At 40.2% G+C, this 15,985-nt stretch overlaps 1 protein-coding gene across 1 annotated transcript in view; it reads left to right on the forward strand.

The window, feature by feature from the left end:
• Window positions 1-218: 218 nt before the first annotated feature.
• LOC307135627 (MAM domain-containing glycosylphosphatidylinositol anchor protein 2) overlaps window positions 219-15,985 on the forward strand; it is a gene marked incomplete at both ends in the record, with an annotated part of 254,854 nt that continues 239,087 nt past the window's right edge. The window contains one exon of the mRNA XM_079832200.1: window positions 219-291. Within this exon, the coding sequence (XP_079688326.1) occupies window positions 219-291 (73 nt within the window). The remainder of the gene's footprint in view (window positions 292-15,985) is intronic.

Raw genomic sequence — 15,985 nt, forward strand, 5'->3', positions numbered from 1 at the left:
GCAGCATCACTGAGGAGACGGTCAGAAGCTCCGGATCGGATGGACTCGCGATGACCGATGTGTCCGAACCTCGACCGAGCCCGTGAGTGAACCGCCGTCCCGCAGATCGCCGGAACCCGCGCGGATTCCGCACGTCCGCGCCGCTTTTCCTGCACATCTTTTCCTTCCTGGAGAGACTCCGGCTCTTTTAATCTGGATATGTTGAGAGGCACGTAATGATGGATGGGATTATCAGTGTTTTGGGGGTCCTGACGCTCATTTTGGAGGGCATCTCGTGCCAGGGAGTGTATGGTGAGTGCCAGCAGCTCACACACACACACACACACACACACACACACACACATGCATTTATATGCCAGTCAACATGCCGTGTGTGCGCGTGAACAGGTGCCATTTCATAAACCATCCAGCGTGAGATCTTCCCATCAGCCAATCCACAGGTTTATCCAGGCCAACACGATGCGTTATAACGCGCTTTACCATTTGAAATGACATTAAATTACATTTTAGAATGCATAAAAACAAAAGTTTCTTTTAGCTGTGAGATATGGGCTTGATATGCGAGTGGTCAATATTCCCAATTCATCCACAGGTTCTAGAGGGAACATTATGCATTGCAAAAAACATACATCAAAATCGTTGGAAATGACATTTTAAGAATTTAAAATGGATAAAAACAGAAGCATTTTAATTGCAAAAGTTCATGAAGTCACAGGTTTTAAATGGGAAATCAATGCATATCTAATATTGCAGTTGAACAGTTCATGCATCTCACTCACGTTCAGGTTAGTTTAGTCAAATGCAAGTTACATTTTCTCAACAAAAAAAAAAAGGATGCATTGTGTTTTCCTCAGTTGCATTGAGAGACATGTTGATTCGCATTGAACAAACGCTGTGGGAACGTTGTGGGAACGTTGTGGGAACGTTGTGGGAACGCTGTGGGAACGTTGTGGGAACGCTGTGGGAATGCTGTGGGAACGTTGTGGGAATGCTGTGGGAACGCTGTGGGAACGTTGTGGAAACGCTTTGGGAACGTTGTGGGAACGCTGTGGGAACGTTGTGGGAACGCTGTGGGAACGTTGTAGGAACGCTGTGGGAACTCTGTGGGAACGCTGTGGGAACGTTGTGGGAACGCTGCAAATGCCACAGCAAGCGTCTAAAATCTGCATATGTAGGAGCTCGTGCTGCTGGTTCTGCTTTCTCACGGTGTTCAACTAGTGGAGTAGTGTGGGTTAACCAGAGCTTGGCATGACCGGCCGTGAGTCATAATGTGCAAATGTCATCAGGGAAAACATCTAAGCGCTGTTTACTCCAGGCTGCTGTTCACAGGCTGATCTCACGGCTGGCTCGCGCTTGCAGATGGTGGGCGTAATATCAACGAGATGGCCTGCTAGTGGAGCCGCTTCATGCAGGAGACACTCGGACAAAAAAAGGTTCTATATAGCACCAAAAATGGTTCTTGGCTCGTAATCATAGGGGAACCTTTTTTAGTGCTATATAGCTCCAAATTTGGTTCTTCACCGGTTCTTCAGTGGTGCTATATAGCACCTTAGTCAAAGAACCTCTGAAGAACCACTGAAGAACCTCTGAAGAACAACTGAAGCACCAAAATTGGTGCTATATAGCACTAAAAAAGGTTCCCCTATGATTACGAGCCAAGAACCATTTTTGGTGCTATATAGAACCTTTTTTTTTGAGTGAGGATAGTGTACGAGTGTCTCAGTGTAAGAGTGTCTCATGATAGTGAACGAGTGTCTCAGTGTAAGAGTGTCTCAGGATAGTGTACGAGTGTCTCAGTGTAAGAGTGTCTCAGGATAGTGTACGAGTGTCTCAGTGTAAGAGTGTCTCAGGATAGTGTACGAGTGTCTCAGGATAGTGTACGAGTGTCTCAGTGTAAGAGTGTCTCATGATAGTGAACGAGTGTCTCAGTGTAAGAGTGTCTCATGATAGTGTACGAGTGTCTCAGTGTAAGAGTGTCTCAGGATAGTGTACGAGTGTCTCAGGATAGTGTACGAGTGTCTCAGTGTATGAGTGTCTCATGATAGTGTATGAGTGTCTCAGGATAGTGTATGAGTGTCTCAGTGTATGAGTGTCTCATGATAGTGTACAAGTGTCTCAGGATAGTGTATGAGTGTCTCAGGATAGTGTATGAGTGTCTCAGGATAGTGTACGAGTGTCTCAGTGTATGAGTGTCTCATGATAGTGTACAAGTGTCTCAGGATAGTGTATGAGTGTCTCAGGATAGTGTATGAGTGTCTCAGGATAGTGTATGAGTGTCTCAGGATAGTGTACGAGTGTCTCAGGATAGTGTATGAGTGTCTCAGTGTAAGAGTGTCTCAGGATAGTGTACGAGTGTCTCAGTGTAAGAGTGTCTCAGGATAGTGTACGAGTGTCTCAGTGTAAGAGTGTCTCAGGATAGTGTACGAGTGTCTCAGTGTAAGAGTGTCTCAGGATAGTGTATGAGTGTCTCAGTGTAAGAGTGTCTCAGGATAGTGTACGAGTGTCTCAGTGTAAGAGTGTCTCAGGATAGTGTACGAGTGTCTCAGTGTACGAGTGTCTCATGATAGTGTACGAGTGTCTCAGTGTAAGAGTGTCTCAGGATAGTGTACGAGTGTCTCAGTGTAAGAGTGTCTCAGGATAGTGTACGAGTGTCTCAGTGTACGAGTGTCTCATGATAGTGTATGAGTGTCTCAGTGTAAGAGTGTCTCAGGATAGTGTACGAGTGTCTCAGTGTAAGAGTGTCTCAGGATAGTGTACGAGTGTCTCAGTGTAAGAGTGTCTCAGGATAGTGTACGAGTGTCTCAGTGTACGAGTGTCTCATGATAGTGTACGAGTGTCTCAGTGTAAGAGTGTCTCATGATAGTGAACGAGTGTCTCAGGATAGTGTATGAGTGTCTCAGGATAGTGTACGAGTGTCTCAGGATAGTGTATGAGTGTCTCAGGATAGTGTATGAGTGTCTCAGGATAGTGTATGAGTGTCTCAGGATAGTGTACGAGTGTCTCAGTGTAAGAGTGTCTCAGGATAGTGTACGAGTGTCTCAGTGTAAGAGTGTCTCAGGATAGTGTACGAGTGTCTCAGTGTACGAGTGTCTCATGATAGTGTACGAGTGTCTCAGTGTAAGAGTGTCTCATGATAGTGAACGAGTGTCTCAGGATAGTGTATGAGTGTCTCAGGATAGTGTATGAGTGTCTCAGGATAGTGTATGAGTGTCTCAGGATAGTGTATGAGTGTCTCAGGATAGTGTAAGAGTGTCTCAGGATAGTGTAAGAGTGTCTCAGGATAGTGTAAGAGTGTCTCAGGATAGTGTAAGAGTGTCTCAGGATAGTGTAAGAGTGTCTCAGGATAGTGTACGAGTGTCTCAGGATAGTGTATGAGTGTCTCAGGATAGTGTACGAGTGTCTCAGGATAGTGTAAGAGTGTCTCAGGATAGTGTAAGAGTGTCTCAGGATAGTGTACGAGTGTCTCAGGATAGTGTATGAGTGTCTCAGGATAGTGTACGAGTGTCTCATGATAGTGTATGAGTGTCTCAGGATAGTGTACGAGTGTCTCAGGATAGTGTATGAGTGTCTCAGGATAGTGTACGAGTGTCTCATGATAGTGTAAGAGTGTCTCAGGATAGTGAACGAGTGTCTCAGGATAGTGTATGAGTGTCTCAGGATAGTGTAAGAGTGTCTCAGGATAGTGTAAGAGTGTCTCAGGATAGTGTAAGAGTGTCTCAGGATAGTGTACGAGTGTCTCAGGATAGTGTATGAGTGTCTCAGGATAGTGTACGAGTGTCTCATGATAGTGTATGAGTGTCTCAGGATAGTGTACGAGTGTCTCAGGATAGTGTATGAGTGTCTCAGGATAGTGTACGAGTGTCTCATGATAGTGTATGAGTGTCTCAGGATAGTGTACGAGTGTCTCAGGATAGTGAACGAGTGTCTCAGGATAGTGTATGAGTGTCTCATGATAGTGTATGAGTGTCTCAGGATAGTGTACGAGTGTCTCAGGATAGTGTACGAGTGTCTCATGATAGTGTATGAGTGTCTCATGATAGTGTATGAGTGTCTCATGATAGTGTACGAGTGTCTCAGGATAGTGTACGAGTGTCTCATGATAGTGTATGAGTGTCTCATGATAGTGTATGAGTGTCTCATGATAGTGTATGAGTGTCTCAGGATAGTGTATGAGTGTCTCAGGATAGTGTATGAGTGTCTCAGGATAGTGTACGAGTGTCTCAGGATAGTGAACGAGTGTCTCAGGATAGTGTATGAGTGTTTCAGGATTCTCATGATAGTGTAAGAGTGTCTCAGGATAGTGTAAGAGTGTCTCAGGATAGTGTAAGAGTGTCTCAGGATAGTGTACGAGTGTCTCAGGATAGTGTATGAGTGTCTCAGGATAGTGTACGAGTGTCTCATGATAGTGTATGAGTGTCTCAGGATAGTGTACGAGTGTCTCATGATAGTGTATGAGTGTCTCATGATAGTGTATGAGTGTCTCAGGATAGTGTACGAGTGTCTCAGGATAGTGTACGAGTGTCTCATGATAGTGTATGAGTGTCTCATGATAGTGTATGAGTGTCTCATGATAGTGTATGAGTGTCTCAGGATAGTGTATGAGTGTCTCAGGATAGTGTATGAGTGTCTCAGGATAGTGTACGAGTGTCTCAGGATAGTGAACGAGTGTCTCAGGATAGTGTATGAGTGTTTCAGGATTCTCATGATAGTGTAAGAGTGTCTCAGGATAGTGTAAGAGTGTCTCAGGATAGTGTAAGAGTGTCTCAGGATAGTGTACGAGTGTCTCAGGATAGTGTATGAGTGTCTCAGGATAGTGTACGAGTGTCTCATGATAGTGTATGAGTGTCTCAGGATAGTGTACGAGTGTCTCAGGATAGTGTATGAGTGTCTCAGGATAGTGTATGAGTGTCTCAGGATAGTGTATGAGTGTCTCAGGATAGTGTATGAGTGTCTCAGGAGAGTGTACGAGTGTCTCAGGATAGTGTAAGAGTGTCTCAGGATAGTGTATGAGTGTCTCAGGATAGTGTATGAGTGTCTCAGGATAGTGAACGAGTGTCTCAGGATAGTGTATGAGTGTCTCAGGATAGTGTACGAGTGTCTCATGATAGTGTACGAGTGTCTCAGGATTCTCATGATAGTGTAAGAGTGTCTCAGGATAGTGTAAGAGTGTCTCAGGATAGTGTAAGAGTGTCTCAGGATAGTGTACGAGTGTCTCAGGATAGTGTATGAGTGTCTCAGGATAGTGTACGAGTGTCTCATGATAGTGTATGAGTGTCTCAGGATAGTGTACGAGTGTCTCAGGATAGTGTATGAGTGTCTCAGGATAGTGTACGAGTGTCTCATGATAGTGTATGAGTGTCTCAGGATAGTGTACGAGTGTCTCAGGATAGTGAACGAGTGTCTCAGGATAGTGTATGAGTGTCTCATGATAGTGTATGAGTGTCTCAGGATAGTGTACGAGTGTCTCATGATAGTGTATGAGTGTCTCATGATAGTGTATGAGTGTCTCATGATAGTGTATGAGTGTCTCAGGATAGTGTATGAGTGTCTCAGGATAGTGTACGAGTGTCTCAGGATAGTGTACGAGTGTCTCAGGATAGTGTACGAGTGTCTCAGGATAGTGTATGAGTGTCTCAGGATAGTGTACGAGTGTCTCAGGATAGTGAACGAGTGTCTCAGGATAGTGTATGAGTGTTTCAGGATTCTCATGATAGTGTAAGAGTGTCTCAGGATAGTGTATGAGTGTCTCAGGATAGTGTACGAGTGTCTCAGGATAGTGTAAGAGTGTCTCAGGATAGTGTACGAGTGTCTCAGGATAGTGTATGAGTGTCTCAGGATAGTGTACGAGTGTCTCATGATAGTGTATGAGTGTCTCAGGATAGTGTACGAGTGTCTCAGGATAGTGTATGAGTGTCTCAGGATAGTGTATGAGTGTCTCAGGATAGTGTATGAGTGTCTCAGGATAGTGTATGAGTGTCTCAGGAGAGTGTACGAGTGTCTCAGGATAGTGTAAGAGTTTCTCAGGATAGTGTATGAGTGTCTCAGGATAGTGTATGAGTGTCTCAGGATAGTGAACGAGTGTCTCAGGATAGTGTATGAGTGTCTCAGGATAGTGTACGAGTGTCTCATGATAGTGTATGAGTGTCTCAGGATAGTGTATGAGTGTCTCAGGATAGTGTACGAGTGTCTCAGGATAGTGTACGAGTGTCTCAGGATAGTGTACGAGTGTCTCAGGATAGTGTACGAGTGTCTCAGGATAGTGTATGAGTGTCTCAGGATAGTGTACGAGTGTCTCAGGATAGTGTATGAGTGTCTCAGGATAGTGTATGAGTGTCTCAGGATAGTGTACGAGTGTCTCAGGATAGTGTATGAGTGTCTCAGGATAGTGTACGAGTGTCTCAGGATAGTGTATGAGTGTCTCAGGATAGTGTACGAGTGTCTCATGATAGTGTATGAGTGTCTCAGGATAGTGTACGAGTGTCTCAGGATAGTGTATGAGTGTCTCAGGATAGTGTATGAGTGTCTCAGGATAGTGTATGAGTGTCTCAGGATAGTGTATGAGTGTCTCAGGAGAGTGTACGAGTGTCTCAGGATAGTGTAAGAGTTTCTCAGGATAGTGTATGAGTGTCTCAGGATAGTGTATGAGTGTCTCAGGATAGTGAACGAGTGTCTCAGGATAGTGTATGAGTGTCTCAGGATAGTGTACGAGTGTCTCATGATAGTGTATGAGTGTCTCAGGATAGTGTACGAGTGTCTCAGGATAGTGTACGAGTGTCTCAGGATAGTGTACGAGTGTCTCAGGATAGTGTACGAGTGTCTCAGGATAGTGTATGAGTGTCTCAGGATAGTGTACGAGTGTCTCAGGATAGTGTATGAGTGTCTCAGGATAGTGTATGAGTGTCTCAGGATAGTGTATGAGTGTCTCAGGATAGTGTACGAGTGTCTCAGGATAGTGTACGAGTGTCTCAGGATAGTGTACGAGTGTCTCAGGATAGTGTACGAGTGTCTCAGGATAGTGTACGAGTGTCTCAGGATAGTGTATGAGTGTCTCAGGATAGTGTATGAGTGTCTCAGGATAGTGCATGAGTGTCTCAGGATAGTGTACGAGTGTCTCAGGATAGTGTACGAGTGTCTCAGGGGCTAATGGGATAATAGAGTTTGGGCAGAGCCGGTCCATGAGAATGCACTTTAAAATCAATGCTGATGGAGGGATGGAAACGCTGAATGCCAACACACTCTGAGACGCTTCCTCATTAGTGCTAATTATAGGTGTAGTAGTGTTCACTGCACCCTACACACTCAGCAGGGGACACTTCACTCAAACGAGAACTATGCATTTGAATTGCATGTGAAACTTCCATACATTTACAGAGTTTTAACATAAATGTGATGCGTAAGGGTCAGATCTTAGTCTTTCAAAATGCAATGCTTAATTTTTTGCCGTTTCTTGGTGAAATCTAGCAATTTCTGAGGGAAAATATTTTCTGCATAAGTTATTTGTGCTTAAATACACAATAACTCGTTTATCACAAATAAAGACAATTAGTTTCAATCTCACACATAACTGGATATTGCTTGTTCCTCAGCTAGCCTTATTTTAACTCCATAAACTGAATTGTTTACATGTTGATATGCATGTCATTTTTTAATAATTAAATAAATGCAAATGGTTAATAATAAATGCTTTGATATATTGGTCTGGTTTAGGGCTGGGCGATACGGCTGAAAACTGAATCATGAAATAAGTGTTTCATATCGGTCGATATCGATAATTATTGATATGTTTTATGACCTATTTAAAATAAGGACCAGGAGAAAAATATTTTACATTTAAACACTTTAATTTTAAACTTACCCTTCCTCTGATTATAATCCCCTCAGTTATAAAGGCAGAAATGACAACACAACCATGGAAACACTCAAATAATTAAAATATTTGTAAATGGTGAGATGCGATTTTACCCGAGGACGTGTGAGGGCGTGGCCTGTCGATGACATCATATCCGCGTTAGTTTGCGGTTTTATTCTGCAGAAACACTTTCCTCTCACTGCAGTGTGAACAAGCGTCATAGCAGCGGCGAGAGAACACACAGAGTAACGCCATCCCATCATCAACACACTCAGATGAGTCTAATATGATCAACAGAGCTGCAAGAGTCTGCGCTCAAACGTGACATCATCAAACTACGCCAGGCGACGGAAAACTTACATAGTGCAGCTTTAAGTTTATTATGTTAAAACCAAATGCATGGAAATTGCAATTCAAATCATAATTCCTAACTATGATGATGTCGTACACTCATGCAAATGAGTATGAATGTAGCATTGATTACATGTAATTGTAGATAATGCGTCTGTAAAGTGTCTAATGTTATATTTTAAGCTCATGTGGTGATGATGGGTCATTTCCCCGTCCAGGGAAGTGATATCCAACACACCTTCATATACGCTCCCTGTGATTTGGAGCCCATTTAAGTCCACTTCACAGTCTGATTGGAAGGTGGAAATCTGTCAATCAAATCCCAGCATGCATTAGTGTTTGGACAGACGTTGTAATGTGTGTGTGTGTGTGTGTGTGTGTGAAGGATGAGGTGCAGATGATACTGTATTTACAGTTGTGGGAAGGAGTGTTGAAGGAGCGCTCGAGTGCTTCTGATATTGGCAATTTCACATTCGTTCATTTCCGAGCAATCACCTTTGTTCTGCGCAGACGAAGAGCAGAAGATTAGGTGTGGGATTGCTGCTGTTTATCATGCTGCCGCAGAGGATGATGGGAAATGTAGTTTGCATTTTAATGATGCCTCTGCAAACAACCTGTTGTCCAGCACAAACATCTAAACATTATTCAATCAAGACACATTTACTGGAGAAGAGAATGAGAATGAAAATACTAAGATTTGTTTACTGAAAAAGGAAGTGAGTTTATATTATGGGGATTTTTACCTTTACCTTCTTACCTTTTACCTTTTGGATTTTTCCAGCTGACCCCACTGACTTTTCCTCCATTTTTAAAAGTGTTCCTTCATCTCAGGGCCATGAGACTCTGTGACTTTTCCTAAATAATCTAAACATGCAAAAAAAATCTGGGCTTGATTTGGTTGTTCTTCAGGTGTGTAAAAAAAAATTATCGTTTAAGTCCCTCGGGGTCAGATTGACCCCACATTGAAAATGAATGGGAAAGTGTAAAAAAAAATTTTTCCACTTTTTTTGTCAAAAAATGTAACTAAATCCAGTATAAATCTGAAAATTTCTACATTTATATCAAGGTCTGGTCCTAGAGCATAAACGCAAAGTAGAACGAACTTTCTATCTCATACACACACACACACACACACACACACACACACACACATACACACACACACACACACACACACACACACACACACACACACACACACATACACACACACACACACACACACACACACATACACACACACACACACACACACACACACACACACACACACACACACACACACACACACACACACACACACACACACACACACACACACACACACACACACACACACACACACACACACACACACACACACACACACACACACACACGTGTGTGACTGCAACAGAGTAATTTTATTGAAATTGGCAAATAAAATCAACAAAACTGGCATAAATCTGAAAAATTCCATACATAAATGAAGAACTAATACTAGAGCACAAATGCAACATGGAACAAACATGAGAAAGAGAAGGAAAAGGGCAAATAAAAGAAAGATGAACGGCAGCTTAACTTCTGCATAACTTCCCTCTGGACCTCTAGTGGATAATGTGGTCATTGCTCTCTTTCTCTTTAACTATAATTCCTAAAGTTTTTCCACAAACCTACAGATGGCGGTATTCTATCCCTAACACACAGAGCAATGTCCAAAAACTATATATATTTATTTAAGATCATCATTCAAGTGATTTTTTCATAAAAAATAATTTTTAATGAGACAATTTATGACATAGTTAAGTATTTGTGCAGTAAATTGGTAAAAAACTACCAAATACCCACAAAAACACAGCATAAATGTATAGTTGAGAAGTAAATTAAAAAAATTATATATAGTTTTCCATGTAAAAAAAATTATTTCCTTATGCAATCGCTCTGTAAAAGTTTGGGGTCTATCTGAGCACAAGGGCCTCAAACGTAAACCCTGAGGGACGATTAAGGGTTAAATGTATCCATCATCTTTTGTGTCAAATTCTTACATTTAATCAATAAATTATATTCTAATACTAAGACACAATAGGGCGTTTACCAATCAAATGAAGTGAGTATCAACTAAACTCACACAGAAGCTCATCTGAAGTGGATTTAGATCATTTACAGGAGGGAGTTTAACCTGCTGTTACACATACACAAATAATAATTTAAACTTAAAACGTTGAATGTTGATATTTTGAAATTATCTAAAACATGAAAAGATACTTTAAATGTGAAATTCAAACCCGCCAGTCATTGTTAATGAGTGAGTCATTGAGTCGATTCATTCAAATGACTGATTCATTCAGTAACAAAGCACTTGACTGTCTTAATGAGTGAGTCATTGAATCATTCACTCAACCGATTAATCCAAACGTCTGATTCATTCAGGAACGAAGCATTTGACTCTCTTAATGAGTGAGTCATTGAATCATTCACCCAACCGATTAATCCAAACGTCTGATTCATTCAGGTACGAAGCATTTGACTCTCTTAATGAGTGAGTCATTGAATCATTCACCCAACCGATTAATCCAAACGTCTGATTCATTCAGGTACGAAGCATTTGACTCTCTTAATGAGTGAGTCATTGAATCATTTACCCAACCGATTAATTCAAACGTCTGATTCATTCAGGAACGAAGCATTTGACTCTCTTAATGAGTGAGTCATTGAATCATTCACCCAACGATTAATTCAGGAACGAAGCATTTTACTCTCTTAATGAGTGAGTCATTGAATCATTCACTCAACCGATTAATTCAGGAACGAAGCATTTGACTGTCTTAATGAGTGAGTCATTGAATCATTCACTCAACCGATTCATTCAAACGGCTGATTCATTCCGTAACGAAGCATTTGACTGTCTTAATGAGTGAGTCATTGAATCATTCACTCAACCGATTCATTTAGGAACGAAGCATTTGACAGTCTTAATGAATGAGTCATTGAATCATTCACTCAACCGATTAATTCAGGAACAAAGCATTTGACTCTCTTAATGAGTGAGTCATTGAATCATTCACTCCACCGATTCATTCAGGAACAAAGCATTTGACTGTCTTAATGAGTGAGTCATTGAATCATTCACTCAACCGATTCATTCCGTAACGAAGCATTTGACTGTCTTAATGAGTGAGTCATTGAATCATTCACTCAACCGATTCATTTAGGAACGAAGCATTTGACAGTCTTAATGAATGAGTCATTGAATCATTCACTCAACCGATTAATTCAGGAACAAAGCATTTGACTGTCTTAATGAGTGAGTCATTGAATCATTCACTCAACCGATTCATTCAAACGGCTGATTCATTCCGTAACGAAGCATTTGACTGTCTTAATGAGTGAGTCATTGAATCATTCACTCAACCGATTCATTTAGGAACGAAGCATTTGACAGTCTTAATGAATGAGTCATTGAATCATTCACTCAACCGATTAATTCAGGAACAAAGCATTTGACTCTCTTAATGAGTGAGTCATTGAATCATTCACTCAACCGATTCATTCAGGAACAAAGCATTTGACTCTCTTAATGAGTGAGTCATTGAATCATTCACTCAACCAATTAATTCAAACGGCTGATTTATTCCGTAACAAAGCATTTGACTGTCTTAATGAGTGAGTCATTGAATCATTCACTCAACCGATTCATTCAGGAACTAAGCATTTGACAGTCTTAATGAGTGAGTCATTGAATCATTCACTCAACCGATTAATTAAAATGTCTGATTCATTCAGGAAAGAAGCATTTGACTCTCTTAATGAATGAGTCATTGAATCATTCACTCAACCGATTCATTCAAACGGCTGATTCATTCCGTAACGAAGCATTTGACTGTCTTAATGAGTGAGTCATTGAATCATTTACCCAACCGATTAATTCAAACGTCTGATTCATTCAGGAACGAAGCATTTGACTCTCTTAATGAGTGAGTCATTGAATCATTCACCCAACGATTAATTCAGGAACGAAGCATTTTACTCTCTTAATGAGTGAGTCATTGAATCATTCACTCAACCGATTAATTCAGGAACGAAGCATTTGACTGTCTTAATGAGTGAGTCATTGAATCATTCACTCAACCGATTCATTCAAACGGCTGATTCATTCCGTAACGAAGCATTTGACTGTCTTAATGAGTGAGTCATTGAATCATTCACTCAACCGATTCATTTAGGAACGAAGCATTTGACAGTCTTAATGAATGAGTCATTGAATCATTCACTCAACCGATTAATTCAGGAACAAAGCATTTGACTCTCTTAATGAGTGAGTCATTGAATCATTCACTCCACCGATTCATTCAGGAACAAAGCATTTGACTGTCTTAATGAGTGAGTCATTGAATCATTCACTCAACCGATTCATTCCGTAACGAAGCATTTGACTGTCTTAATGAGTGAGTCATTGAATCATTCACTCAACCGATTCATTTAGGAACGAAGCATTTGACAGTCTTAATGAATGAGTCATTGAATCATTCACTCAACCGATTAATTCAGGAACAAAGCATTTGACTGTCTTAATGAGTGAGTCATTGAATCATTCACTCAACCGATTCATTCAAACGGCTGATTCATTCCGTAACGAAGCATTTGACTGTCTTAATGAGTGAGTCATTGAATCATTCACTCAACCGATTCATTTAGGAACGAAGCATTTGACAGTCTTAATGAATGAGTCATTGAATCATTCACTCAACCGATTAATTCAGGAACAAAGCATTTGACTCTCTTAATGAGTGAGTCATTGAATCATTCACTCAACCGATTCATTCAGGAACAAAGCATTTGACTCTCTTAATGAGTGAGTCATTGAATCATTCACTCAACCAATTAATTCAAACGGCTGATTTATTCCGTAACAAAGCATTTGACTGTCTTAATGAGTGAGTCATTGAATCATTCACTCAACCGATTCATTCAGGAACTAAGCATTTGACAGTCTTAATGAGTGAGTCATTGAATCATTCACTCAACCGATTAATTAAAATGTCTGATTCATTCAGGAAAGAAGCATTTGACTCTCTTAATGAATGAGTCATTGAATCATTCACTCAACCGATTCATTCAAACGGCTGATTCATTCCGTAACGAAGCATTTGACTGTCTTAATGAGTGAGTCATTGAATCATTCACTCAACCGATTCATTTAGGAACGAAGCATTTGACAGTCTTAATGAATGAGTCATTGAATCATTCACTCAACCGATTAATTCAGGAACAAAGCATTTGACTCTCTTAATGAGTGAGTCATTGAATCATTCACTCCACCGATTCATTCAGGAACAAAGCATTTGACTCTCTTAATGAGTGAGTCATTGAATCATTCACTCAACCGATTCATTCCGTAACGAAGCATTTGACTGTCTTAATGAGTGAGTCATTGAATCATTCACTCAACCGATTCATTCCGTAACGAAGCATTTGACTGTCTTAATGAGTGAGTCATTGAATCATTCACTCAACCGATTCATTTAGGAACGAAGCATTTGACAGTCTTAATGAATGAGTCATTGAATCATTCACTCAACCGATTAATTCAGGAACAAAGCATTTGACTGTCTTAATGAGTGAGTCATTGAATCATTCACTCAACCGATTCATTCAAACGGCTGATTCATTCCGTAACGAAGCATTTGACTGTCTTAATGAGTGAGTCATTGAATCATTCACTCAACCGATTCATTTAGGAACGAAGCATTTGACAGTCTTAATGAATGAGTCATTGAATCATTCACTCAACCGATTAATTCAGGAACAAAGCATTTGACTCTCTTAATGAGTGAGTCATTGAATCATTCACTCAACCGATTCATTCAGGAACAAAGCATTTGACTCTCTTAATGAGTGAGTCATTGAATCATTCACTCAACCAATTAATTCAAACGGCTGATTTATTCCGTAACAAAGCATTTGACTGTCTTAATGAGTGAGTCATTGAATCATTCACTCAACCGATTCATTCAGGAACTAAGCATTTGACAGTCTTAATGAGTGAGTCATTGAATCATTCACTCAACCGATTAATTAAAATGTCTGATTCATTCAGGAAAGAAGCATTTGACTCTCTTAATGAGTGAGTCATTGAATCATTCACCCAACGATTAATTCAGGAACGAAGCATTTGACTCTCTTAATGAGTGAGTCATTGAATCATTCACCCAACCGATTCATTCAAACGGCTGATTCATTCCATAACGAAGCATTTAAAGTGAGGGATGTACTCGATAATGTCAGATCGCACGTCCCGATCTACATCACACACACTCAACCGATCACACACACTCATATTCTGCAGTGTGTAGTTGCGAGTCCTTCCTCTTGTGTCCGTGATGATGATATCCGAGGGAAGCGTGGGAAGTGTGTGACATGCCTCTTGCGTAACGTGTGTTTCATGTGACGCCTCTGTTCTTGAAAGCGGCAGATGAGACAGAAGCTGCGGTCGTGTGTGTGTTCACGGCTTCAGATGCTGGACCTCTAAACTATGCAAATGCATTCCACCAGTGCAACTAAAGCGCTCTTTGTGCTTCCTGCGCCTCCTCCAGAGCTCTTTATCAATTCCCTTTGGATCAGAACCCTGCGTTTGCTACTGTAATGAGAGCGAGATCCACACACACACACACACACACACACACACACACACACACACACACACACACACACACACACACACACACACACACACACACACACACACACACACACACACACACACACACACACACACACACACACACACACACACACACACACACACACACACAACTGCTCCATTCCTGAGTGTTTTATGCTGGATATCATCAAAAACTGCACATCTCTAAACACACTGGCCTCCATTTTGTTTATGCGTATGGTCCGCTTTACAGAACGCTGTGATGTTAATGTTTATAATATCTTTTTTTATTTTATTTAATTTTTTTATTTAGGAATGCAAAACTTACAACATAGAGTGAACACAACAACAAAACACAAAAACAACAATAAAACAGCAGTAATAATGAAAAATAAGCAGCAATGACAGATAATAATAGTAATAGTGGAAGTATTTAAATAGTAATAGCATGTATAATAATAATAATAATATTTTGTGATGGCGGCAACAGTAATATCAGTAATAATAACAGTAATAATACAATAATGATACTAAAGATGGTGATAAGTTGTGTTGACGGAAATAGTAATATCAATAATAATAATAGATAACATTGATAATAATGATAATAGGTAGTAGCACTCATACAAAATAATAATATATATATATATAACACATAATAAAAAAAAGATGAAATAGAATCAATACTAATAACACCATTTATATCAATAATAATAGCAACAGTAATAATAGTAATACTAAATATGGTCATGATAATATTTTGTATTGACAGTACATTCGCAATACTAAAATCAATAATAATATAATAACAAGAATAACAATATTAATAAAAAAGAGGAGTATGTATCCTGATAAGCAAAACAATTTAATTTGTTCATAATACAATAATGTTTATAATATCTTAATATCTTCATGCCTTGTAGTTGCATTTATCAGGTTAATCCTGCAGATAATATTGATTTACATGTTGTGTTGATACAAGCATTCAAGCAGTTGAGATTTGCATTATAGTGTGTGTGTGTGTGTGTGTGTGTGTGTGTGTGTGTGTGTGTGTGTGTGTGTGTGTGTGTGTGTGTGTGTGTGTGTGTGTGTGTGTGTATATACATCAATCAGGCATAACATGATGAATAATATTGTGTTGGTCG

The sequence above is a fragment of the Gobio gobio genome (assembly GCF_949357685.1).
Source record: "Gobio gobio genome assembly, chromosome: 12".
NCBI lineage: Eukaryota > Metazoa > Chordata > Actinopteri > Cypriniformes > Gobionidae > Gobio > Gobio gobio.